This window comes from Agelaius tricolor, unplaced genomic scaffold (genome assembly GCF_023055355.1).
Source record: "Agelaius tricolor isolate 1412-34295 unplaced genomic scaffold, bAgeTri1.0.p SCAF_1, whole genome shotgun sequence".
NCBI lineage: Eukaryota > Metazoa > Chordata > Aves > Passeriformes > Icteridae > Agelaius > Agelaius tricolor.
This window is the reverse complement of record NW_027269261.1, coordinates 15,462,951-15,489,853: the sequence shown is the minus strand read 5'-3', so window position 1 is coordinate 15,489,853 and position 26,903 is coordinate 15,462,951. Positions and strand designations below refer to the sequence as shown.

The following is a 26,903-nucleotide window of genomic DNA, read 5'->3' as shown; positions in this document are numbered from 1 at the left end:
GTGGAAATCATGGTTGAGTAGAACCTTGTGCCACGTAGCTGCTGGGCCACAGGCAGGCCTGCTGCTTTTGCAGGCAGCAGTGCTTTGTGCCACCTTAAAATTGTTTAACTGCAGAATGTGTTCCTGCTATACGTTAGCAACTAAGGTCAGGCATTCTGCAGTCATGGAAATAGGTGATAAATAACAGCTCTGTGATGCAGGGCTTCTGTCTTTGCATGCAAAGCTCATGCCTCTGTGGTAGTGGCCAGGTTTGTCAATGAAGGGAAGAATTTAGAAGGGAACTCTGGAGTTCATCTGGTCCAACTCCCCTTACTCTAAGTAGTTTGAAGTTAAAGCCAGCCCTTTCATCCCTTTATTTTGCATGGTTTTGAATAACACACAGCCGGGGTGTCTGCTGACAGCACTTGTCTAATGCTTATCTGCAACTGGCAGTCGACTGTAAAACCATAACTTATCCAGTATAATTCCAGAACATATTCTTAAATTTCAGTAAATTCTGAGCACACCAACTGGCAACTGAATTCCCTCAATAATGTTGAAGAACTGAGCATTTGAGTTGCTTGGCACTAGGAGTACTGACTGGAGAGAAGGGTGTACGCTGTGTTCAAAGACATGTTTATTCTGGGAGACACTGAGCCAACCTCTAGGAAATCATTCTTTACAGTGGCTGTGAGTGACAGGTGGATCTCCTACCTGTGCCTCTGCCAGCTGACAGTTCTCAATTGCTGATGTGGATGGGGCTTAACCATATGGTCTCACTCTGGCTTTCTCTCGCAGTGTTGAAAATCGTTGTCCTGTCTGCACTAGCAGCTAGCTGAGCTCAGCTCATTCTGACAGCACCATCAGCAGCAGGTCCCCCTCCCTCTGCGCATCGGGCTTTTGGTTATGTATCGTAAATCCAAGTGGAAGCGCGGGTACAATCTCGAGGGGCTTGGACACGGTGAGTTTGCATCTGCACAATTGTTCTACAAGAACCAACTTTTTTAATTGCACATGAACTTCTTTTCAAATTTTTCATCTAGAGAATTTGGTAACTACTTCTAGAGTTCCTTTCAAATAGAGTTTTTATTTACCTCTGGGAGATTTTGATTGAGATAAGCTGCTAAAAGTACAAGTGTGGAACAATGCAAACTACTTCTATTGTCTTGCTTTAACTATCTGTAAAGGTATTTGTTCTCTAATCACTATATTTTTTAAAAGAAGTGGAAGAGAATGCTTTAATTAGTTCATTGGATAATATCTCTCTACCACAACCGTAGCTTTTATAAAATGCAGGTTATTAGTGACATGCCTTCTAAACTGTGCCAAATTTACTTTCTCATCCCCTCATGTTGGATTTCTACCTGAGGTTATTTCCAGAGGCTCTGATACAACATTTAGTGCCTGATGAGAGTGATGCCTTCTCCATCTCATCTCTCTGGACTGTGCACACACATGCTCCCCCTCCCCAGATATGAGCTATGCAGTCCTTGGCCTGTCTTTACTCCAGAGCTGCTGACCAGAGTTTCTCCATGAGCTGAGTTTTCTCACTAACTCAAGAGAAACAAATTAATTGTGGGAGTTTCCTTAGAGGTTCAGGGAGTTGTGCTTCAAGTTTTGTTATTAGACTGACTGTATATCCTTCTGATGTGGTAGGCTTAAAATTCTTGCATTGCTTTCTGTAGCTTTGCCTGTGAATGTATCTGTGGCTTGTTCTCTTTCCTTGGCCCTCTGGTTTGAGGACAACAGCTGCTGCCTTCTCTCAGTATTGCTTGAACCAAAGTAGTAATGTGTTGTGAGAACATCAACTTTACCTTGCTTAGACCAGTTTGAAAATGGAGTTAATGTTAGTGAATTTGAGAGTATAAAGGCTGTGATTAATAGTGAGAGGACTTTTGGCATATAACTTTGAAAATGTTTATAGTTTTATTTTACATCTCAGGGGATTGGAGCAAATAGGCATGAGATGCTAATCATAATAATGTTTTTCATGATCAAAGCTATCAGTACTTCAATGGCTGCTATTTCTGTTTCAACTGCCAAAGTCCTGAAACTAGTTATGAGCAGTCAGTATTGGTGGTTAACAGCCTGAAACATTTTAGGTATGGGAAATACCACTTCATTATTCAACATGAATTTGCTGACTTGAATTCATGCTGCATATTTATTTTAGTTTCTGATCAGCCCTGTATTTCACTGTGCCTCTTGATTTTCTGTCAAGTTTCTATTGTGAGTGAGTTCTTAGTCCAAAATTCCTTAACTCTGTCAGTATGTTTCAAGGGGAAGCTCAAGAGATAGTGCAGTATGGTCTAGACCTTTAAAAGTAATGTAGGTGTTACAGCTTTGTTTTATAAACTTGAGAGTCTCATTGGAAAATGCATTTGGAAGAAGTTTCTGCCTAATGAAACATGGTGGTCAGAGAGGACTTGCTGTGTTCAAGTACTTGTACATAGGCCAAAAACACTTGGAAAAACTCTAGGAAGAGCTGTGAAATAATGTTGAAGCTGGTGGCTTCAGAAGCTGGAGAGTACCTGGCATTTATGTGCTTCATGTCTTCAGAGAAGTCGTACACAACTTAAATACTGTACCTGACAGTGAACATTGTCTCTGACAGCAGTGTAATTATTTTGAAGGTCTGGGCTTATCCAGAATCAGAGGGGTGAATTAAATTACATGTCCAGCCAAGATTTGCTCTAGTGGAGTCTTGCATAGGTAGGCTGATAGTGATCTTGCTTATGCTGCTGAATTCAGTTGCCTTCAGTGCAGCTGAGTCCTTACTGAGCTGCATAATTGGGCCCAAGTATCAGGTTTGGTGAGGCGACCTGGTAGATGATGAAAAATAGAATATGGGCTTCAATTTCTTAATTTCTTTTCCTTACTTAGCATGCCTTTTCTAGGGTTTTTTTGGGGTTTTTTTGGAACAGTATACTTAGAAACAAAGTCAGTCAGTACAATTGATCATCTGCTAATCAGATGAGGTCCAAATCTCAGTTTTATTTTTGTGAAACATTGGGAAGGTTTAATATAGTAATAAAAAGAGAGAGAGAGGGGACTAAGCCTGTTGCTGTGACAGGCAATAATCCTTTCCTTGCTGACCAGTACCTTAGCTGTTCCAGCCATGGCATGATGTAGTTTTATTTTTTTAATAATGGCTTTATTTAGATTATCCTTTTAACTAATGGCTTTGGCACGCTTTAAAAAGACACTAAAGGAAGAGTATCTTATTGCAGAATTCCAGTCTGGGCTAAACTTACAGGCTGAAAGTATTTTTACTTTTTAAAATTTAATTAGAGAATCTTCATTTGTGACATGGCAAATCTTTGGAGCATGATGAGTTTGCAGGCAGTTACCTGAAAGGCTGAAATTCTGTCAAAGAATTTGGTCTTCTGTATGCTGGAGCTGGTTTGGATTACTCTGTGCATTTGTGGTCGAACAGAGATTTCATGTTGCTTTCAATTAACAAGAAAGCTTTTCTTATGATCTTTAATTTCAGTTGGCTGCCACTTCTCTGGGAGTTGTGACTATAATATTTCAATGCCCCTTTGTGTTAGGCCTTCTGTTATCTCTGCTTAACTTTTGTATTCTGGACCTTTTTTTTTTTTTTTTTGTCAGTAAAGATAAATCTTGCTGCTTCAGTGTATACAATCACAGTGGTATTGTTTTGGGGGTGAATTGCAGCCTTTCTTTTTCTTATACAATTGTTATGGTTTAGGTAGACTTGTATATTAAAAGTTAAGGAATAAGCACCATGCTGTGTCTTTGGGAAACAAAGACATTTATTTAAATGTATTAATAAAATAATTAGTAAGTAACGTGTAAGGATTTTCATATTGCTGAATGAGGGAGGATGACTGGAAGAGACAGGACTAGCTGTGAAAAGAAATCCAGTTATTCCTCTACTCATACCCCTTCATGTTAGGCTCAGTCCTCTTTTTAAAAAGAAGGACCTAGAACTAGCCCTGTAGCTGGGCTTTGGCAAATCCTGGTACAGCAAATGTGAGGATGCTTAGTTGTAAGTTTTACTAGCAGAAGCAGTAAAATTCAGGTCACTGACACAAAACTGGGAATGTGCAGCTGTTCCCAAAAGTGGTGCTTTGCTCCATGGGCACCAAGCTCTAACTCACAGTTCTTGTTGGGCAAGTTTCAGGGCTGAAACTTTGTGTCAACAGTTACGTGTCTGCATTTTGCCCATAATATTTACATCACTCTTTTGAGTAAATGAAAGAAGTGTATCTTATTTCTGATATGAGAGAACTACTTTAACTGTTAGATTTTAAGCTTAGGCCACAAATTGGTTTTAAAGTGAAGACTTTTGTAGAAAATAGGTTTTTTTGTGCTTACCTGTTTTTATTGGTTTTGGGTTTTTAAACATTTTTCTGCAATTTAAGTGCCTCCCGTCTAACAAGGAAAAAAAAGCCTCAGCTTGGAAGTGATTACTAAAATAAAAATACTTCACCTCAGAAACTAATAAAATTATTGGAGCTGATATACTCCTCATGTTGGTTTTGTAACATTGTATAGTGTTGATAACATGTCAGAGTGGCTGACCTTGCATCTTTTTGTCCTAGCAGTCATGTTTGTACACAAGGAAAACTATTATAAAATTGAGGAGAGCAGGCTTCTGACAGTGCTCTAGTTATTTGTATGGTTCAAGGTTTATTTTGGGGACATTTAATCCACACACTTCCATAAGTGAAATGCTAGAAGTGTAGAATGACTTCAGTGTTTTAAGAAGTCGAGGTACAACAGTGGCTGGCTGCTAAGCCAGAAAAAGTGTTTTCTTTCCTTTATGTTTAGAGAATATCTGTTCTACAGCTGGGGTTGATGTTGGTGGAGTGAGACTGAGCATGCTTGAAAATTTGTTCTGACACTAAGTTGCATTGAGGCAACCCAGGGTGAGTGCTAAAGGCAGCTCTGATGATCAGCCTGACAAACTTGTAGTTTTCATCAAAACTCACCTGACACTTCATAAAGTCATGCTGGGTGTCTAGGGTTGAATTGGCTTCAATAACTTTGCCATATTTGAATAATTATAGTTTGAAGTTCTTCAGGTTTTATTAGTATTTCTGTTGAATAGTTAATTACATAGATGATATTCCTTAAATGGTTGAGGGTTTTTTTAGTTGTTTTATTTTATTTTGAATTGGCATTGGTCCGGAAGATTGAATGTATCAGACATCATTGACGAATCTGGGTAGTGTCTTCTTAACTTGTTCTAAGGTTGCCCATGGCAGTTCATTACCTCTGAGCCTTCTGCTCTCCAAAGGGATTGCAGGAGGCATCGCTAAGCACAAGAGTAACAGATGACAAACAGCAAATTGAATGTGAGCAGCGTTTCTACAAACCTCTCTGAATAGGTGCGAACGAGGCACCACCGCTGAGCTGTGAGTTACTATTAGCCATTTGTAACAATGTTCACAAACAGTATCAGTCCAGATAGGGCCAATCTACCCCGAAAAGCTTGCAAAGATCACTTCTGAAAAGCCAGATTTCTTGGAATGAATCGGTCTGCACGGAATGGCTGAATGAAAAGGGGCAAGTGAAATGGCTCCTCCAGACTAGACTGTTACTGTTAACTTTCTGTGCTAGAAAAACAGGGCCTAAGATTTCTGTGGAAGATACCCACACAGGCAGTGTATGGGTTAAAGTGGAGGCTTCTCTTAATCTCTTTCCCAAGGTTCAGAAAGGAGGAAATCTGTACTATATTAACCAGTCAATGTGTTTAATAAATAAGTGGTGCTGTAAATCATGTGAAATTTATTTCCAAACTCTTTAAAGTACTGCTGCGTTCTGAATCGTCTGGTACTGTTCAAAAATCACTTGGTTGTGGTGCTGTCAAAACTGCTGGGTTTTGTGGCTGTATGCACTTTTCAGTGTATTTGCCCAACAATGTTTCTTATTTCCTGAATGGAAAAATCCTTCTTTGAGAGAAAACAAGTAATTCTTTGCACAAAGCCTGCCTCTCAAGGCGTACAGGTACAAAGTGCAGAGCAGAGGTCATTACTGGAAGTGAGCTTGCAAGTGTGAGGATACTTCTGCATGTCAGAAAAATGCCTGAAAGAGAAAGAAATGAAGATTTTATTTCATGCTTGCATTAGTTCAAATCTAGCTCCATCTTCAAGTGTTCAACCTTTTTTTTTGTGCTTTGGAGGCTTCTCCAGGTAGCTTTGAAATATGAGCTGGTAAGTACAGAAAGCCAGAGTCCTGACCAACATAGAGCTTTAAGCATGGGTTTTTGTTTAGTGTTTTGGGGTTTTTTTGGGTTTTTTTTTTTTTTCAGAATAAATTGTTCAGCTGTTTTGCTTGAACATTTTATGTCAAATAAATAAACTGTCATTAGTTGATGAGAAATATGCTGAACTTGTGTTCTCAAACCTCAATTTTAAGAGTCTTAATTTCTAGGCCAAATTTTGAACGTTCATATTCACACAAAATTTTGCTGTGGAATTCTTTTGGATCAAGGAAGAACATTTTTTGTCTTCAGGAACACTTTCTTTGGTGGTAGAATTACAGAGTCAAAGTGCTGCCTTGCTGATGTAATTGCATTAGAGTTTGCAATGTGACATAGCAAATTCATTGAAAATGCTGGAGCAGTCCATGAAACTACAGCTGAACTTTCTAACACTGCCTCACAATGGGTGCATCACTTTGGCAGTTGCTGGAAAAATGTTCTGCCACAGTGCCTGTCACTATCCCTCTACTCAACCAATCTAAAATTACTTTTGTCTTCATCTGCTGAATTTTGTCTGACATATGCTGAGTAGACAAGAAGCAATACAGATTTCAAATGCCTGGCTCTTTTGAAAACAAACAGACCACTCTTTTAGTACCAAAATGCCTTTGCTTATCTTTTATGGCCCACACTCTTGGGAAAATTTCTTCTTCCAGTTGTAACTGAAGGCTGTACTAACTTAAAGTTCTCATATTGGGCTAGATACCTTCCCTTATGAAAAAGTAACATTTTTCTTTGGACATAAAAAATTGAAAATTTGAAACTAGTAATAACCTTGAAAACCTGCAACTGTAAATCAAATGTGAAACATAATGATTTCCTTAGCTGTTAATTAAAACCTGACCATACAGTCAGACCAAAGTCCTTTGGGTCCCTATAGAAATTGTACATCTCCATGGTTGAGGTATTCTCTCCTGGGCTTTTTTTGCTGGGTATATATTTGGCACATTAATACCAAACATTGCAAGTGACAGGAGCCAAGAGTAGCTACCAGTTCTCCCTTGTACTTCTAAAGAAGTAACTGTATTTCTGTCTCAACCAAGGAGTAGAATTTAGGGATGGCATCTCTAGCACTGAACTGCTACTATTTGGGAATGACCTTTTTTTTTTTTTTTTGTTAGGTGTTAGTGCCTGCATAGAGGTAAAGTGCAACTGCCTGTTTATTTTTATAAGCAATAAACCTCTTAACCAAATTGGATTAGAAGTGTAGGAAGTAAAGTATTGTGCCTGTATATGCTAAATCATGCATTGCCTATGAGATTAGAAAGGAAAGAAAAAGACCTGATCAGCTGGCATGGGATTTTTTTTTTCATTGAGCATTAACAAACTGTGAAAAGGCAGGAGGTCCAACACCAGAATGTATTGGAACTGTATTGTTTGAATTCCTGGTTGTAGCAGGTGATGCACATGAGAACTAAAGTGTGCAAAAAGTTAGTTTTGTGTTTATGTCTAAATGCAAGTTGTATTAGCATTTCACCTTAGTTTTTAAGGGGCAGCTTTTAATGTATCAGGACATATTTCATTATTTCTCTATTAAAAACCTGTTGCATGTGACAAATAATCAATTCTTGTTCTCTTGGGTTACTGCCTAAAGTAACATTTGTTCTGTGCCTGAGCTCATAAAACAGTATTTAAAGTATTCCTGAGAAGATGTCCTTGACAGTCAGAAGTACAGGAAGCAGAGGTGCTGACCCCCGTGTGTTGGTACAGGGCTCTGACAGCTCCAGCAGGCCTCTGTGCAAACCTGACCCTTGGCTTGCAGGGAGGAGGCAGCCTTCCCACAGCTCTCAGAGGAATAGAGGTCATATGCTTTCATGTGCAAATGCTGGAGGTGATATGTTTAGAAAGGACCAAGTTTTGTACCTTGTGTAAGGACTGTCTAAAGTTTGAAGTGAGGGGGAAGAATATAGTAAGATGGCTGTTTAATAGCAGTGATTTGCAAAATATTCAGGTATGAACTACGGACTTGAGACACACTGTTGTAAGGAAGTGAGAGGAGCTGTTTTGAAGTTATCCAGCCCTTTTTTTACCAGAACTGCAGAGGCACTACAGTCAAAATGGTGAGTGTCAAGAGTTTAGTAAGTGTGGTTAGGAATTTAGGATAAAGCAGAGGGCTGTTGGATAGATTTGACTTTTTTCTTCATGATCTCTTTGAGGGTAAAAATGTTTGCCTTCTTGTAAGATATCCATTTGTGTAATGTGGAAGTTGATTAGAAACTGTACTGAATAGTTTTTAACTTTGTCCCTCTTAATAAGTTTTCTCTAGAATGTGAGTGTGGAGAGATAGCCAGTTATAGCTGAATTTCTATAATTGAATACTTCTCCTATCTTTTTTTTTGCTAATCTGAATGAATAATCTAACATGAAATATTTTTCATCACTGAGATAAAGATGTTTTTCAGAACTGAAAGTGTTACTACTTCTAGCAACTATCGTAGAATTCTCTGTACAAATCCATGGTCAAGTGATCTGGCTTTGTGGGAATGAAAAATTTCAGGTAATGCAGGTTCAGCTAGTTCTGCTATAACCTTAAAGGCTTTGCAAGTACAAAAATCATGTCTTGGAAATGAATTCAAATTGGGCCTCCCTTTTTGTATTTAGGGGAAACCATAATACCTGAAGCTCAGTGAATCTGTGTTCTGATGCTGAAAGTTTGCTGAACAACATCTAAAAAATTCTTTAAGGAAGTGCTTGTGCATAGCTAAGATTAATTGAACCAGAAATGATCCTAGAGAACTTAAAAAGAAATCTTTTACAGTAGCTTTTTCCAGGTACCTCGGAAATTAAAGTTTACTGTCTTGGAAAGAAGCCTGGTGCAGCTACATCTGTATGGCTCTGACTTGGCAGATGACTTGCATCAGTTTGACCTTTCTGGAAACAAATGTGCTTTCTTCAGAATTAGGCTTTGCCTATCATTCTTTCATTCTTGAATTTTTAGGAATTCAGCACATCTGATGCTTCAGGTGGTACTTGAATCCAGGTGAAGAACCATCTGTCCTGGTTTCAGCTGGGATAGAGGTAATTTTCGTAGCGGCTGGTACAGTGCTGTGTTTTGTGTTTAGGATGAGAATAGTTTTAATGCACTGATGTTCTGCTGAGCAGTGCTTACTCTGAATCAAGGACTTTACAGGGTTCCATGTTCTGCCAGCCAGGAGCTGCACAAGAAGCTGGGAGGGAGCATGGCCAAGACAGGTGACCCAAACTGGCCAAAGGGTTTCCCATAGTGGACATCATGCCCAGTATTATAAACTGGGAGAGTTGGCTGGGAGAGGCTGGCTGCTGCTCATGGATGATCTGGGGATCAGTCAGTGGGGTGGTAAGCAACTGTGCATCACTTTCTTGGGTTTCCTTTCTTTCTCCTTTTATATTGTCTCCCTTTTCCTTACTATTACCTTTTTTTCCTCCCTTTTACCTTTTTTTCCCTGACTCTCTTGCCTTTAATACCAACCAGGGGAGGTGTGAGCAAGCTGCGTGGTACTTGGTGACTGGCTGGGGCTGATTAAACCACAACATTGTTTAAAGAGCAGCTTAATCCCCAGATGTCTTACTTGGGCAACAGTTGCTGTGTTGAATTGCTCATTTCATTTCTCTTGTGGAGGACTTCCCTGGTGCGGCTGAGGAACAGGCTCACAGAGATGTAAGGGTGGAACAGGACTTCATAAGAAATGCTCATGAGGTTTGTCTGATGGCAAAGTGTGACTCCTGTGATGAAATGCCTCTGTGCAGTGTGATGACTTGTTGCCACTCTGTATAGGCTACTTCGGTCACAAATTGCTCCACAGCTGCTTAAGGATCACCATGGCTGGATGAGCAACATTTTAGAGCTGGCAAATGTATTTGAAGGAGACTTTGTTGTGCCTTAAGAATTCAAGATCCTATTTAGATCTTTTACTCAGCTGTCCTGCAATTTTAATTAATCTCTCCTACCCCTTCCAGAAGTGGTCAGTGTAGAAGAGTTCATAAAGTACCATCTACCCTTCATGTCACAGAAACTTGAGATGCAGAAAAGGGTTCTTATCTGGAAGCTGTAGCTATAACAATGGACCTTTGTTTTCTTGGCCCTTGTAAGAACTTTCTTACTTCTTGCCATAAGCCACCGCACAGTAGTGCAGAGGATTAGGTCATTTCCTTCCCTTCTCTTCCTGCAGATTATTTGATTAGCATTTCTATTGTATACTCTAAATAGCATGTTCTTGGCTTCAGGCTGGTCCCCCCCTCTATAATCTCTTTAAAACACCGTAGTATGACTTTTTATTAGCAGCGTGACATGGGAACTCCTTGCACAGAGATTACTTGTGACGTAACACAATAAAAGATTAATGAGGCTGGTAAGTCAGTAATCTTCCCTTCTTTCTTCTTCCCTCATGCACCTGAGATTAGGCTTCTGGGAACCCCCTAACAGTGCTGATGCCTTAGAATACATGAAATATTTTTCTTATTTGGGTATCATTAGCTTTGATCAGAGTTCAGCCCCTGACTTCATGGGAAACTGAGTTCAGGTTGTGTATAGTGTATGTTCAACGTTCAGCATTGAGTGTACAAATATACCTCCCCCGTGGGATCATTACATGTCCTGGTCTTCCACCAGGTGTTTTGCTCCCTTTTCTCAGTGTTTCCTTTCCTTCAGTCTCTGTTTTAATGTAGCCTATGTGCAGTAATTTCAAGCTCTTATGCTGCATGGGGTTTTTAGTCCACTCCTTGCCTGTTTCATTGAATAAAATTATCAACAGGTTGTTTAGAATGTCAGTGTTGAAAGGCAGTAATATACTGATAAGGCTGCCTCCAGCATGAAGAGTTTACCATTCAGGCTTCTTGTCAGTCTGGACACTAGAGGCCATAGTGTTGCCCATTGCCCCTGTCTGTAAGGCTGTTAAGCTCTTTTTAGCTGGAACTGCTAGAAATGCATTCCTCTTCAGAGCTCATGGTGAATGTCATGTGAAATCACGTAATTGTATCAGACTGTACAGCATCTGTTTGTGAGTCAGATAGAAGAACATGACGATAGAACCCTTTATTTCTTTAAACTTCAAAGAAAGAACCTCCCCTGCAGTTCAGCATCACTTTGTAAAATTAGCAGTGATATCTTGGGCTACAGATTGCATTGTTTTAGTCTGGCATGGTATCTGTACTTCAGGAGAAATCAGCTAGTTCGCCTACCGACTGCATGCTGGAGGCATTTCATTCCAGTCCTCAAGGCATGGTGTAGTTCTTGTGATTCTGTGAAAATCATTAAACCTCCTCATCATAAAAGTGAGGGGCAGTGCTGACACAAGAAAAGCTGAGTAGAGCATGGCTGTGAGTAAACACAGGCAGGGAGACAAAGTGGTTCAAACTTTGTTGGGTGAGATACAGAGGCAGCCACATAGAAGTGTGCCTAGGGGCAAAATAAATCCTCAAAAAACCTGGATTATGATGGGGCATGATTAGCTATAAAAAGGACATTGTGTGGTGTTGCTTGATTGCTCCAGAGGGTCACTAATATGAAGGCTAGTAAGGATTGTTACCTGCAGGAGGCTGGTTGGGTGGTAGAAAGCAAATCCACCTGCAGCTGCTTCTTAGGTGGCTGCAGCATAAAGTAATCTACAAGCTTATTAACCTGAATTCTGAACATCTCTGCATCTGAAAAATAAAGAATGTCTGGGAATAAAGGAGTTCTAGAAGGAAATTAGTCTACAAGTTCTGCTTTTCAGGATGTTCTGAAGCGGTACAACTCCAGTTTTACAACTTTTGTGAGAAAAGTAATGCAGATTAGAAGTGGTCATACAAATGTAAGTAATCACTGTGGTTAAATACCTGAATACAGAGCACCTTTTGTACTCTTGGTGCCATATCTGTGTGTTAAGTGATACTAATGCAGTCCTGATGTGGTTTTCTTTTTTTTTTTCTTTTAAAACAAAATCACAAAAGCAACCCTTAGCCCCGATTAAAACAGCATTCAAGCTGCCAACTTTGTATAGGCTGGGACAAAAAGAAAATACTTGAAAATTATGGGGGAGGTGGGGTGGTGTGACTCCTCCACCCCAGTAAAAATTGCCATTTTAAGGATCTACATGTTACCAGTGAAAAAGCTGGGATTGTATGCCAGTGTCATGAGGCTTTTGATTTTTGGCAGGAAAGAGGATTCCCTTAGAACCTAAATCTCAAGATCAGGCTTGATGAGTCTCTGGTGTTGCTGTTGAGATGGATGCAGAAGGTCCCTATCTCTTCATTTGCATTGGTATAATGGGATTACACAATAAACGCACAAACAGATAAGCAAAATTATTTGGGTTGAAATAGTTGAAGATTTGTGTGTGGTTTTGGTTTTTCCCTTAGCCCCTTGCCAGTTAGTCATCTGGTAGCTGTGATAATGACCATAGCATTTCAGAGCAGTCCTGTGGTGTTTTTGTCAGCCAGAAGGGTGGAAACGAGGGAACACCTGTACATCAGTTTTTATCCAGGCACTTTCCAGTGTTCAGCAGCTGTGGCTCAAGCACTTCTGTGGAGCAAGTTGGTATCTTTGTACTTAGTAATCTATGGTAGGAGGGGGAAAAAGTATCTTTGAGCCTATGTATAGTTTTATTATCCAGAATAAGCTCTATGACAAGGTATTCTGCAGCTAAATTTTCGGGTAGGTGACAAGATCCTGTAACAGGACAGCTGTGTTGTATTACTTAGGGGAAAGTTTGCTGTGGAGGTTGAGAAGAGAGAAAACACAGATGCATTCACCTTGTTCTCAGCTGTGGAGCTGCAACTTATGTTGTGTTATGGCATTATGAACAGAAAAGCTGTTTTGACAGTTCTTAGGTTGGAGTGTTACCCAGTGGTTATACCGTAAGGTGAACTGGAGAACAGTTCTGTTAAAAAAATAACAGAGCAGATAAACCAACTTTGAAACATTGACAGATCAGTCCATAAAATTGTGTTTAAAAGATTGAGGTCGCAAGCCAAGGAGGGAGCAGCAGAAACAGGAGCGGCAAAAGTCACATGTACAACATGGAGATGTGAAATGTCAGGCTCTATCTACATTGCTTGAGCCAGGGTAACCATCTACCCCCTTCTTCACCCACTACAGCTGTGATGTAAAACTTGATGTAAAGGTTAAGCTGCTGTGTCATATCATGATTGCAGCAGCCTCACAGCATTTGCATGATCAATTCCACGAAGTAACTTGGAAGCTGTGGTAACTTGATCACCACTTTATGGCTCAGACATTTAAATTATCCCACCCACTGGCTTGATGCAGTGATTTTGGTGTTGGTGGAATGAGAAATGAGCTCATAACCTGGTCTGGCACATGCAGATTTGCCTTTCTAAATGTGCATCCTACAGGATTGAGCTGTTTTAGAATCATTGGCCGTGACAGTCCAGTACACACAGGTGGCATCTGCAGATGTGTCATGTGTCCAGTCCTACAGTATTAGTGAAAATAGAGATAGCAATGCCTGAACAGTTTCTGCTGGTATAATTCTCAGTGTATTAAGAAAGTACTCTTTGTGTGGGAGGTGAGGAAAGCTAGCTGGGCTAATAAATTATGGTTAAAAAAAAAGAAAAGGTATAGCATGCATGGGTACAGTTATGTAAGAGAAGGAAATAAATCAGTGTTTCTCTGAGAACCTCATCCGCAGAGCTGCCAGGCAATTGGGCTGCAGTATTGTTCTCAACACACCCTCTGCTTCCTTTTTTCCTTTTTGGGGCCAGGGATGGATGAATTGATGGAGCAGGAGCAGGATGCTGGTTCTGCCTCCAGCCAATGCTGTGTGGTGCCGCGGTGTTTACCCAGCTTACGCAAGGCGGAGCCGGCCCCTCTTGAGGCAGGAGGTGCTTCCCACGGCTGAAGTAAAAGCACACAGAGCAGTCACTCAGTCTGGCAGTTGCTGGGGGTTTAAAGGAGTTGGTGGATTTCGGCTGATTTTAAACAAGATCGGAGGGTTGGGCTTTTTCTTCTCCACTGTGTAGGAATACTGCAAGGACACAAATACCCTGGTAAGTGCTCTGCATGCTGTCGCTTTTCCCTTCTAATGTGGTATTCTTTCAATCTCTCTTCAAAAAATCTCCTCAGTTGCAGTGGTTTTCAGTGATGCAGTGGAAAGGAAATCTGAGAGCAGGCAGTGTGTCTGCAGACTCCCCTTCCACCTCAAAGAGACAGAGATATTCAAAGTGCACAGCATAGTAAGTGCTGTTTGATCATAAGAAGTGTCAGTCACTTCTCATTTTTAGGGTGTAGAGCAAGGTGCCTTAAAACTGCCATTACCTAACAGAATTGTACCAAGGACAATTTCTCATGGAGCTCTTGAATATTTCTGTTGTCTAAACCGAGAAAAAGGCTTTAAATGTAACTGTAGCTCCTATTTTTGTAAGATGATATAGATGCTATTTGAAAAGTCTTTAGTGTAATACAAACAGCTATTTAGCAGATAGCTTGGTACATGAGCTGCCTTATCAAGAAGTCAGAGGCTCATAAAAAGCAAAACTGTGATGTTTGGGCATGTCGAACAAGAAGTCATTGTGGTTTTCTGCAAGCCCAGGCTCCTCAGCCATATATTCCAGTACAGGTGCATCAGACAGTAGATTTTCCTGGACTTGAAAAGCTCTATTGCTTTGTGTAAGAATAAGATGCCTCTGCTTTGGTCTAAACTTTTAGGAAGTTTTACTCTTGTGGCTGACTCTAAGTGAAAGTTGGGACTGCCTTTTTTTTTTTTCTAAAGGTAATACTGTGTAATTAGTCTGAAGCAGTGAAGGATAATGTTAAAGGTTTCCAACTGTAGAGTTCTCTGCAGCAGAACTATGCTTCTGTACTAGTATTGTACGAAGTTTTTTTTCTTTTCTGTTTGTATTTTTGCAAGGCACTCTCTGAAGATACAAATAGGTATGCTGTGGCTAATGAGCACCTGATGTTCTCCCAGCATGCCTCTATGTAGTATTATTTTATGGCTTTTTCGTATGGGTTACAGATTACAAATAAATTTCATTTGATAATCTGAGTGAAATTAAAATAAAATCAAAACTATTTTTTTTCAGCGTAGTTTGTACTAACAGGTAAAGTGCAGCCAGAACTTCAGGGAGAAAGCTGCAAATGAATGTTGTGAAGCAGCTTGTGTGAGTAACTCCAGCAGGTAGTTGAGCTGATGGAGCAGGGACAAGCTGTGGTTGGCCCTCGCGCCAGAGGCACCGAGCCCTGTGCGAGGCTCCGCGCGTTGTCACCGCTGTACCCGAAAGGGGCAAGGGAGGTCAGGCTGCGTGTAGATGGAGCAGGTTAACTGGTGAAGAACTTTCTCAGCTAATTAAGGATACAGATAATGTTGCAGTGACAGCTTTAAAATAGACACCTTGTGCTAAAAGACAAATGTTTTTGGCTTCCCACACGCAGTCTGAATTACATCATTTATAACCCGTAGGAGGTTATCGTGGTTTCCTCAGGGGAGGATCAGCTGTTACTTTTCATAACTGAAAAAAATTCGGGACTATTTCTTTTTCCAAGGGAATATTTTCAGAATTGATTTTTGTCATTCTGTTGGAGTGGATCATTATTGATTACATAAAGCTTCCAGTTTTAATAGACCCAACCACATTCTCATGTCATCAATGGTAGTTCAGAATAAGGGAACTGAAGTTAGCAGAGGTCTGACTGAAATCAGAACCCTGTGCTTAGGTGGGTTTTTTCAGTCTTCTGAAGAGGAATGCTATTTTTGAGTACTATCATAAAGTACAGATTTTCATATAGGTGCCTATAATAGAAATCCTATTCTAAAACACTTCCCTTGTTTATTGAGCAAGGTTGCTTGTCCTCAAGGCGCTGTTCCTGTCTTTCCTGAAATTGCTGAGAGCTTGTCAGACCTGCTTCTGAGGCTGGAACAGAACTTGAAGCAGAATGCTAGACACCAATTCAACCAAAACTGCTGTTTCTTAGACTGGACAAAATTAGCTGTGGCCTTAGAGCAAAACAGTAGATTTTCTCTTGTCTATCAAGTTAATGCCCCTTTCAGAGTGTCCACAGACAATGGATTTTTGTGTGCGTATATGCTCTGACTCAAATGACTGATTTCCAGGATGACCAGCCCACTAATGGGAGGTGTTCATGGTAAAAAGATGCTTTCATTCTGTTTGTGACAACAAAAAACTCTTCTATTGAGATTTTACAGATGTTCTCAAGACATAGTAGTAGATAGCTGTTGCATTGGTTTGTGCATGATGTCCTGTGCAGGATCAGCTGCTTGCTCATTTCAACTTGACCTCATTGTCTTGTTTTTGATTTCTTGTTTTTGTCTTGCTTTCATATCATAAGACACTTGTGTGTTTATAGTGGATGACTAAGCTTATTCTGAGTTACAAAGGAAAAGGTGTACAGTATAGACTAAGGAAATAATAAGCCATACTAAAGCAAAAGGCTGGACTGATTCTCCATGCTCCCAAGGCTTATTCTTGGGGATTTTGACACTGAAAAACTCCCTTTTCTAGAAATAAGAAAATTAAATTTCCTTTCTAAAAAAGGTAGTGTATGGCTATTGATCTAAAGTGATAGGCATTTAAATTGCACTAACAGATGCATCACTATAACTTTCCTGTGCATCTGTAGTGAAGGATGCAAGCTGTATACAGAATGTGGCTAATCTCAAAAGTGGAGTCTAAAACCTAATGGTGGTAAAATTGCAGGTGTGTGTGGGAAGGAAACGTGAGCTTGTTTTATTGAAAACTGGGAGAAGTGTTAAAATTGGTAGATAAACATATGTTCTCTTTACCCAGCTTGCAAAACTATTTATAGGAAAAACAGTTAAAGGAGAATAACTTTCCAGTGGTGAACATTTCTTCACCCATCACGTAGAAGTGATTTCTCAACCTTTGTCTCAGCTTTCAGAAACAGTGATGCAAGGACCTGATTCCTTGTTGCTTGTACCAGTGCAGATCAGTAACATTATTGATATTGTTTGTGAAACCTGGCAAGCTGGGCTTGGTGGGAACACATACTCAAACAAGCAGTCGGTCTGCTGGGAGTTACTGTGGGGTTTTGGGTTTGGGTGTTTTTTTTTTTTGTGTATGCGTGGGTTTTTTTGGTTTTTTGGGGTTTGGTAGTTTTTTGTTGGTGGTGCTTTTGCTTGTTTCTTTCTTTTTTTTTTTTTCCTTCTCTCTGATTACCTATTGCCTCCTCTTTCAATGCTTGCAGATACCTTCATCTTGAGACTAGAATTCTGTACAGCTTGTTTGTGTCTCTCAGTGACTTAACTTTAGTATTCTGGTTGTCTAAGTCTGGAAATCAAGATTTTTTCCTTTGAAGTGGTGAGATGTAACCATAGAAGAGAATATGCAGTGCTGAAATACTGTATGTGTATTCAGAGGATTTTGGTTTCTGATCTTGCAGTCACAGACTTGCCTAGTGGAAACTGGAGTGATAAAGAGCTTAAATGTGTAAGTGAATATTGGCAAACTTAGGTTCTACTTGTGTATTATCAGGTATTGTCACACTATTCAATGTGAATTGTTTGTTTGCAGTAGGGGGTTTTAAATCCAAATAAAGCTGTAGACACTAACATGTAAATCTTGAGGGGTAAGGACAAAATCTTGTTTCATTGGTAATGGAGTTACTTATAATTTATGTCTAGCTGGTCAAAAGTGCACTTCGAGTGCGTATTCCAGTTGCTTGATAGAATTGTGTGGACTTCTTAAAATTAATTGTATTCCTGGAATAATTTAGGCTGGAAGGTTGTCTGATTCAGTCCCTGGACTCAAAATGGGACTGGGCTGCCTTTGATCCGGCTGTTCAGAGCCACATGCAGCTGATCTCCAAGGATGGAGATTGCATAGGCTTTGTGGACTGAGGGTTTCTCCCTTCCATGATAGCTAATCAGGATTTTCTGTGTTGTAGCTTGTTTGTTGCCACTTGTTTTGCCACTGCACACCTGTCAAAAGGACTAGATTCCATTTTGTCCCCATTCCCTCTGCTTTAGCACAGAATTGCTCAGGGAAGAGCTGTATGTGAGAACTTCAAGGGTAGTCAGTGCAGAACTGCAAATAGTAAAAAAAAAATAAAACCATCAATAGATGAAATGTCTTGTGCTTTATTTCTAAAAGAAAAAAAATCCAAACCTTAAAATATATAGATATAGAATATAAATATAATATTATAAAAAGGGAGGGGGAAGTTCCCATTTTTTGCATCTGAATCAGCATATTTTTATTTTAATATATTCGTTGACAGAGGACTTCTTTCTATACTGTGTAAGTGGTTTTCTGTGCAGTATTTTAGAAAAGGGCTAGTCTGGCACTAGCTACAGTTGCTAGCAGCCTATAATGCTGGCTCTGTGTTTAGAAAATGACGGTAATTTATTACAAAGAGACTTTTATTCTAGTATTTTTAGCTTTCAGCCGAGTGTTTAATGAATCTCTGCCTGGGCTCATTGAATTTATATTCTCCCCTCCCCCACCCCATTTTAACCATTAAGATGCTGCTGTTCTTGCTAAAATTCCAGAAGCTGTACTTGGTCTACAAAATAGCAAACTTAATTCACAAGGTGCTGTGCCTTACTGCAAACAAAATCTGAAGACTTGCTGAAGCAACTAAAGACTGGTTGCAAGTGACTCTCATGGCCAGGAGAGGCAGCTGAATGGTTGCAAATGGCTGGTTAAGCTAGAGCTGATAGTTCAAAACCAACCAAAATTCATCTGTCTCTGTCCCCCATGGAAAATGATGTGCTCAAGGAAATGGAGCTCTTAACCTCACCTACTCTGAAGTATTGTTTGGGAGGTCTTCCTGGATGCAGGGACCAGTGTTTGCATCAGACAGGAGAGACTACAATGACTTTTCCTTCTACTGGAATGGAGTCAGAAGTGTGTGGCTTGCTTTCTCAACTGTAGCAGTCTTTGCCTTCTGTGGCTTTAGTGAGTACTAGAGAGCAGGAAGGCTTGTCAGAAACCAGACTTGCATTACTCTAACAAATTTTAAGTGCTTCTCTCAGTTCAGTTCTTGTCACTTTCCAGTCCTTCAAAACAGTTGCATGTGCTAGTATTGAGTGTTGAACTTTCTGTTGCTCCCAGAGGAACCAGTGTTGAGAATAAAAATATTACCTGTGCATGAGTTCTTCCTGTTCCAGTTTCCTATTTTTGACACTGAAGAATTTTACCTGGCACCCATTGTGATTTGGGGCTAACTGCAAACAGTTGTGCTTGCCTTTAGCCATGCAAGTTGCTTTGCTCTCAGTCTTTTCAAATCCATAGCGCAGGACTATGCAAAGATAAGCATTTTCAGGCTTTGGTCTCGTCTCTTTAGCAGAAGCAGAGATCTTGACATGAAATGTTTGCTGCTGCCAGTTCTATCATTTTTGGAAGAACATTGGGTGAGATGGAATCTTGTAATTGACATCTTATTCCTTATCAGTGTTGAATGTTCTTGGATGAGTTTAGAAGAGTCTGTTGTTCAGAGCTTTCTCCAATGAAGCCTGTTCCACTGATGTCTGGAAATGCTGCTGCAAGAAGCAGCAAAAATGTAATTTGTGGGTATTTTGCTCAAACTGTTGGTTCCTTAGCTATATACTGGCCCTTCAGAGCCAATTTGTCTTTTTAATTAGCCGTTCCTAACTTTTTGAAGAAAAGTAGTACTCTAGAAATAAAAACTGGTTAGGTTACACTACAAGAGAAGGCCCATTATATATTTTGGTGGATCCTTTTCTTCTACTCAACAGTTTTCCTTCAAGTAAGTTCTTCACTCAGCTTTAAATGATTCATAAGCCTGCACTATTTCAGGAGTGGAGATGTTATCCCATGGCAGATTAGGCTCATCTCCAGTGGGACAGCACTTGAGTTTTATTCACAGACATGAAATTTCCCTTGGACTGATCTTCAGGACCTCACTGGAAAGATATAATTGGTCTTTGTTATTTCTGGGGACAAAAATATTTTCCCTTTGGGTACAGTGCACCAGGCCAATCACACTGGATGAGAAGTAGTGTGTATGTTGGACTGATTATTTTTGTAGGAATACTGAATCTTGTATGTACTTGAGTTGAAGTAATCTGGGGGTGTAGTAGTTGTGAAATTTGTGTGAAGCTCATAAAGTTTCTGAGATGTATTTGAAAAAAAATGCAGTTCAAACATTTCAGCCAGACTTTTGAAAGGGGATGAGCAGGCTGTGTTATTAATGATGGCTCTAGATTTCTAACACTCAAGCCTTCCTTAAGTTTAGTAAGAAGTGGATTTCCATCACACGCGAAGTAAACTTGAGTGGATTTTTTTAAATGTAAAGCAAAAGAAAATGTTTTAAGGAGGAACTGAGCAATAGATGTTGGACATCTTTCCTTGTACTGAGAATTTCTGTATAACTCCTTGTATTGCTGAAGTCTGTCCCTGGGAACTGCTGACCCCTTTTATTGTTTCTGCACAGTTCTCTGGTCACTTGTGCAGGTACCACATTAGAGTCTCCTTTAACTGTTCACATGTTATTTTCCTGAGGCTTTGAAGTTTACTCAGACATGTATTTTTTTTAGTTTTCCGTTAAAATTGTTCCCTTGGATGAACAGAAAAAGAGGAGAAGCTGTACCAAACCTGTTCTTATACTAATGGCTAAAGTTATTTTAAATGTTTGCCTTCCCACTTTCTCTAAGTGAAAGAATTAGCTCTTTAATACTGTAATATGGGGTTTATACTATTTAAATCTTTGGTTATTGTGGCATGATGTTTCTTAGTTCTATGCTGTTTCCTTACAGGCACTGCTGTAGTTTCATGGCAGTATTTCTTGTGAGATTTTAAATGTGAAGGCAGAGGACAACTGTTGGCCAAGATGAAATTAGTTGTATGTGAAGAAGACTGAATTGCAGGGGGGAGGCAGTTCAGGAGATCAATATTCAAGTAGTAAATAGGTTAATCATGTGGGGTGGAGATGAGAAGATGAGATCTCTCAGAAGACACCTGTACAAGCAAGTATAATGCAAGAAGATCTTAACATAAAACAAGAAATGCTGATGTTGATTGTAAAAATACTTCATAGAAAATATATCTTTATTTTTATATATAGATAAATCATGAAGATTTATACTCATTTCAAAAGTAGAAATACTTCAGAAAGGAAATGTGTCTAAAGAACTGAGCACTATTAAGCACTAGGATCTATGTAGTTCAATATTAATGTCAGAAAAGCAGCCCTGAGGTGTATTCACAGGCACATAGCTTGAGAGTGGTGCTCCAAAGTGGGGTGTGATGCCAGGAGGTAAGGAGGGCCCTGGAAGACATGAAAAATGTGAAAAGAGTTAATATTGTAGGGCTCTCTTTATCAAATGGGGCAGTCTCCACTTCAATGTGTTGTGACTACTGACATCATTTAAGGTTACATTTTCATGGGATAAGTTTGCTTTAATGTCTTCATTTTAGAATTCTAAAGGCCAAACCTACAACAGTGAGTAACCTCACAATCCCAGGGGAGTTACTGCTGCACTTGGGTCAGCAATCCAGAAGGGCTTTGAGCAAACTATATTCCTTGACTCTCTCAGTCAACAGTGAACAGCACCAGTGCCACTGTTCCTGTGGGACAGAGGGAGACTGCTGGAGCAGTAAAATGCACTTTCAGCACCAGCTGAGCAATGGGTACCCTAAGGCATGAGCCAGGACAGCTGCTGAGTGAAAGTGCTCACTGCTTCCCAGGCAGCAGAAAGAGCTTGGTGTCACTCTTCTGGAGATGGGACACAGACACTTCACAACAGTGTTGAGCAAATCAGGTTTGTTGCAATGCATTCATCTCTCAGGGGGTCAGGGTACTGTTGTGATTATATTGTGTGCGCTAGCCACAAAGACAGGCTGCAGTTAACCTGTTTCAAGCACTATGAAATCTCCAACACTGAGCTGATTGCCAATGGCAATCAACATATGCATGCTGAATAGGAACTTGGAGATTTGAGAAAACATGTTGAAAGCCAAGCTTCTCTGTGAAGGAGCAAAGACTGGGAGAGATAAGGTCAGTAAAGGGATCTTTGCATGAGCTCCTGAACAAATGTGAACAGGCTGTCAAGCACTGCCACATCTTTTTCTCTGTTCTTACAACATAACATGGGGATAGATTATATCTGCATGATGACATCTTTTCTGCTAATAACCATGGTCTAGTCAAGGTAGAAGAAAGTGGAGATACAGCACTGTAGTTGTGATCAAAGTTGATGACAGGATTCAAAAAGTGCTGTGTGGGTCAAAAAGTGCATTTGCACAGAAGGCAGAATGTTAACCATCAGTACTAAAAAAGATTAGCAGCTCTTTGAGTTGGTATGAAAATTCACCTGGAAGGACCAAGGGAATTTTCCTATTTCTGTCAAAGAAAGCCTACCCAGCAGAGCACTTGCTTGCTAAAGAATAAAGCTGATGAGAGCCTGTTTGAGGCTTTCTCTAGAGGAAGGTCAGAGATCAGCTGCATAGGTCAAAAGTGTCTGGAAATGCTACTAATGAGAAGCTGTAAAAATACAATATGAACTGTTCCTCAAAGCAGAAGTCTGAGTAAAAAATGTGCTTCAGGACTGTTTTCATTAGGAGTTACATGGAACTCCCTCAGGAAACCTCCTTCAAACAGATGTTTATATCACTTCTGTCTCTGGCTAAACATGAACAATCACAATGAATACCCTAAACTTTTATGGCAGGCTTTTTATCGAATTGTCATACAACTTCCTTCCATCTGCAAATGCAGAAACTTCTTAGAAAGCTCTGAATTAGACACTTCACATGAAAACTTTTGCTAATTGGTTGGTCTTGCTTTGTGGGTTTGTATTTTTTTTCTTTAAATTTAATCCCTCTCTGGCTCTATTTCTCAACAGCTGAATGAAATATAATAAATGAAGCTATGTATCATTTATTCTAAAAACTAACATGGAGCAAAACAAGTGTGAATGTTTTAAGGCTGTAGTGCAATTTTATAAATGCATTTTTTTGGTGGTCTCGCACTTCTTCAAAGCAATTCAACCTTAATTCATGTGGCTTTATATATGTGTTTTTGAAAATTATTTCAGGCAAAATCAAAACATGGAAAACAAAATATTGTACCTGCAGTATCTAGTTGGTGTGCAAGTTTGTGTCATTGGAGTAGAATATTTTCTCTTACACTTTAATTTTGGTTTTATTTTTACAGGAAATAATGAAAAAAGTGTGCCACAACTCTTGATCAGTGACCTGAAGTTTGAGAAGTCATTAGCTAAGCTCATGTTTTCTCCTGATCAAGAAAATCATCCATCCAAAGCACCAGTCAAATATGGTGAATTGATTGTATTGGGGTAAGTGTTAGTGTGTAAGATTCTGAGGGTTTTCTATGCTGTAATCCTGTGGACATGTTTCAGTACTGTGTTAATCAATTCTTGGATTTAAATGTGATTAATTGAAAATCTGTAATTAGTAACACTATGCTAATTGAGAATACTTGATGCTTAGAATGAAAGTTCTTGTGGGTCTGTATCTCATGAGAAACTAAGTAATACAGGAATGATGGACTTGATTCTTTTTCTGTGCTTTTTGACAGGTACAATGGGTCTCTCCCAAATGGAGATAGAGGGAGAAGGAAAAGTAGGTTTGCTTTGTTTAAAAGGCCCAAGGCAAATGGGGTGAAACCTAGCACTGTGCACATTGCCTGTACCCCTCAAGCAGCAAAGGTAAGCTCCATTTCTCCCTTCAAGTCTGTCTGATTTTTCCTTGTGCCATATAAAGAGCTGTTAGGAAATGGTTTAAACAGCATAACTATCTGGCTGTGAAAAGAATGCTTTGTGTTTATCCAAAGTTTTTTAGTACCTGTCAGGGTTAGCAGGAAACAATTCAGCAAAGAAGATTCAGTGTGTAGTCCTTGCTATAGCCAGGAAAAAAAGGTTAGTTTTGAAACATGAATGTTCTGGGCACAGGCTAGTCAGCTGTTCTAGACTTTGTGGGTTTGTACTCACTGCTTTTAGGACTAATTTTGCTTCATGTGCAGCTGACTTTTAAATGATCCTTGCCAAAGCTGCACGTGCACTTGGTGCTCCATCCAGTGGGTAGGAGTTCCCTAGGGATCAGGACAGGTGGGTTTTGCAGGGTATGTTTCATAGGGCTTGTAATCAGTTCCCATTAAGAAGCAGAAAAGGAAGGGCTTAGGCCCTGAAGTTGAACTGTGTTTCACCAGTGTATGCCAAAACTAATACATCATCGCTAAGGTATTACCATGAAATATTGTGGCTATTCAAGTGCGTGTGCAATTGTGTTCAATAACTAATGGAGCATTTCTACTAAACGATGGAATTTGAGGATGCTTAGTGCTTGTTTAGAAACTGTCAGTGACAAGATCAGGCCTTTAAACAAATATGGTAGTGTTAAGTGCTTGACTCCCAGAATACCTAGACACTTAAGGGTCTTGACCTTAAATTCAGGGAATGGTATAAAGTATTCTGAAATCAGAAGCATTTTTCTACCAAAATTCTTGTAGTAAAGCTATATTCATAGTAGATCTATGAAAAGAACATTTATTTTTGCAAATTCTTTATGGTCTGGTAAATGCTGTTTAGCAGCACTTTTAGAAGTGTTGGTTAGTTCCCTAGTAGGTAATTGCAGAAAGAACATCTAGACTAACCAACTGAAACCTTTGCTACAACTTCTGCAACCTATGTTGAGTTTCTCCCTTTTACCCTATTTACCACCACTTTTTTATCTATGTATCTTAAATCGGTCATTACTGATCTTAGTATTAATTCAAATCCTGGTTTTAGAATGAAGTCTCTAAGTTTTTGTCCTCATTTTGCTGTTGGCCAAGTTCACTCTGAGATGGCCATGAAGGTGTTACATTAAGTTTTAGCCATTGCATTTGGTTGTTTTGTGCTTTTGTGTTCAGACCAGTGTTGCTTTAGTACAAAACATGACTAATAATATGCCCTGGTTATGTTTATTTAGTTGCAGCATGTGGTGAAGAGACCAGTTTGGTCTGTTGCTGAATCAATCCTGCAGCTTTTTTTTAGTGGCCAGGACTGGATTTTGTGAAGTTTAACTGTAGGTGTGTCATTAACAACCATCTGCCCTAATGCCTTAATTAGCAGAAGAGGCTGATGTTATATATATATATATATATATATATATGTATTGTCTGCTGCTGTATTCTGTAGAATTGTTGTGCACTGGTTCAATAACATTTGGCATTTTTCCATAGGCAATAAGTAATAAGGACCAACACAGCATATCTTACACTTTGTCTCGGGCCCAGACTGTAGTAGTTGAATATACTCATGACAGCAACACAGATATGTTCCAGGTACGTGAAGTAAATGTGTAAGTGTGTTCTCATTTTTGGTAGTTTCAAACAAGGCATCCTCTCAGCAGCCTTTTTCTCTCAGACTCAAAAGTTTGTGTGTCAGTTTCTGCACTCACCATTCAGAGCCATTTAATTCAGTTCATTCCCAGGGCCATCCTGTGAACAGGGCTGTGTGTCTGTACATCTCTTTTAAAAGACTTGGGCAAAGGTGAAAGTTGGGGGGTTTTGTGACTAATGCACAAGATTATGGTTTTGCCTTTGCTGCCCTGCAAGTCACATAATCTGTCTCTAGTCCCTCCTTGCAAAATGAAGAATAAAGGGCACCTTTCTCTTCAAGAACTTAGAACTTTGCTTCTGGCATTTACAAAGGGATTTGGGATCAGTCAGTTGGAGACAGGGTAGAAGAAATACAGTGTGGAAACATAGGAAAGCTTTTGGCACAACTAATATGAAAAATACTCTGAACTTTTTTAAGCAAACCCAGAAATGTCCAAAGCACTGGGGGATGTGAAGAGAGGAGCCTTCAGTGCTGATGTTGGCAGTTCAAAACAACTTTGCTGCAGTTCCTGTGTGTATGAGAAGGGACCACAAACACATCTGCAGCTGTGGTGTGCCCTCATATCTTTTAATTGTTTCCTGTTTTTCTCAAAAGGAAGGGGTTTGTTTTGGGGTTCTTTTTAATGTGGGCTTTGTTCTCTCTGATTCCCAGACTGTGATCTTCTGTAGTTTTTTTTTCCCCCTCATTGTTGCCACTAGTTTATAACAAGGAGTTTTGCTGTCACAGCATTTAGCTGTGACGCCACTGCAGGATCTAAGGAGGTGGGAGGTGTTGGGAAGTGGTGGAGGAAGCTGCTTTGCAACTGCAAATACAACAAGAGCAAAAGGACTGTAATGAAATCACTGCAGCATAAGCTATTGTTTGTGTGAGTGTTCTCTCTTCAGGCATGCTCTGGCATGTGTGCTGCTCTGAAATTGCCCCTGGCAGTCCCCGTTTACTCATGGGTTATCCTGCCTAAGAAGCAGTAGAAAAATAGATTCTGACAAAGCAGTTTTAGTCTCATGTAAGCTCTCCAGCCCTCAACAAAAAGCACCTCAAGCTTTTGGGTCTCTTGCTCAACAGTAAATCAGTCTTAATATAATCACCTATTTTCAAAGAGCCTGAGAGCTCTGGAAATGAGTGAGTAGTAGTGTGTAAGGGGGCTTTAAACCCAGCTGTATGGATGTTTGGGAAAGGGTTATTACTTTTCCTCTTTGTGACGAAAGATGAGTTGACTGGAAAAGCAGGGACACTTATGCAGTTTCATCAAACTCAGTACAGTTGTGTGGGACTGCAAGACTCACAGTTCCCTGCAGCCAGAAAAGGAGGTGCAGCTAGCAGCAAAACCTGATTGTAGTCAGATGTTCCATTCTTGTGTTCTGAGTGTGTAAATGTAGCCCCTCTCTGCCACGGCCACCTGGTCCCCGGTCTTTGACAAAAGGTTTGCTGCTTCT

The 26,903-nt window shown here is 39.9% G+C and overlaps 1 protein-coding gene across 4 annotated transcripts in view; it reads left to right on the top strand.

Annotated features, from left to right (window-relative positions):
• Positions 1-26,903, top strand: part of PELI1 (pellino E3 ubiquitin protein ligase 1) — a 42,860-nt gene that overhangs the window by 11,596 nt on the left and 4,361 nt on the right. For 2 of the 4 annotated variants that reach the window (XM_071424667.1, XM_071424648.1), the window contains exons 2-4: positions 23,283-23,424; positions 23,667-23,796; positions 25,311-25,412. In XM_071424667.1, coding sequence (XP_071280768.1) covers positions 23,354-23,424; positions 23,667-23,796; positions 25,311-25,412 — 303 coding nt within the window. In that variant the 5' untranslated portion in view covers positions 23,283-23,353. Of the gene's footprint in view, positions 1-777; positions 941-13,893; positions 14,177-23,282; positions 23,425-23,666; positions 23,797-25,310; positions 25,413-26,903 lie in introns of those variants that run through there. The other 2 variants (XM_071424638.1, XM_071424657.1) reach the window with 2 other exon arrangements.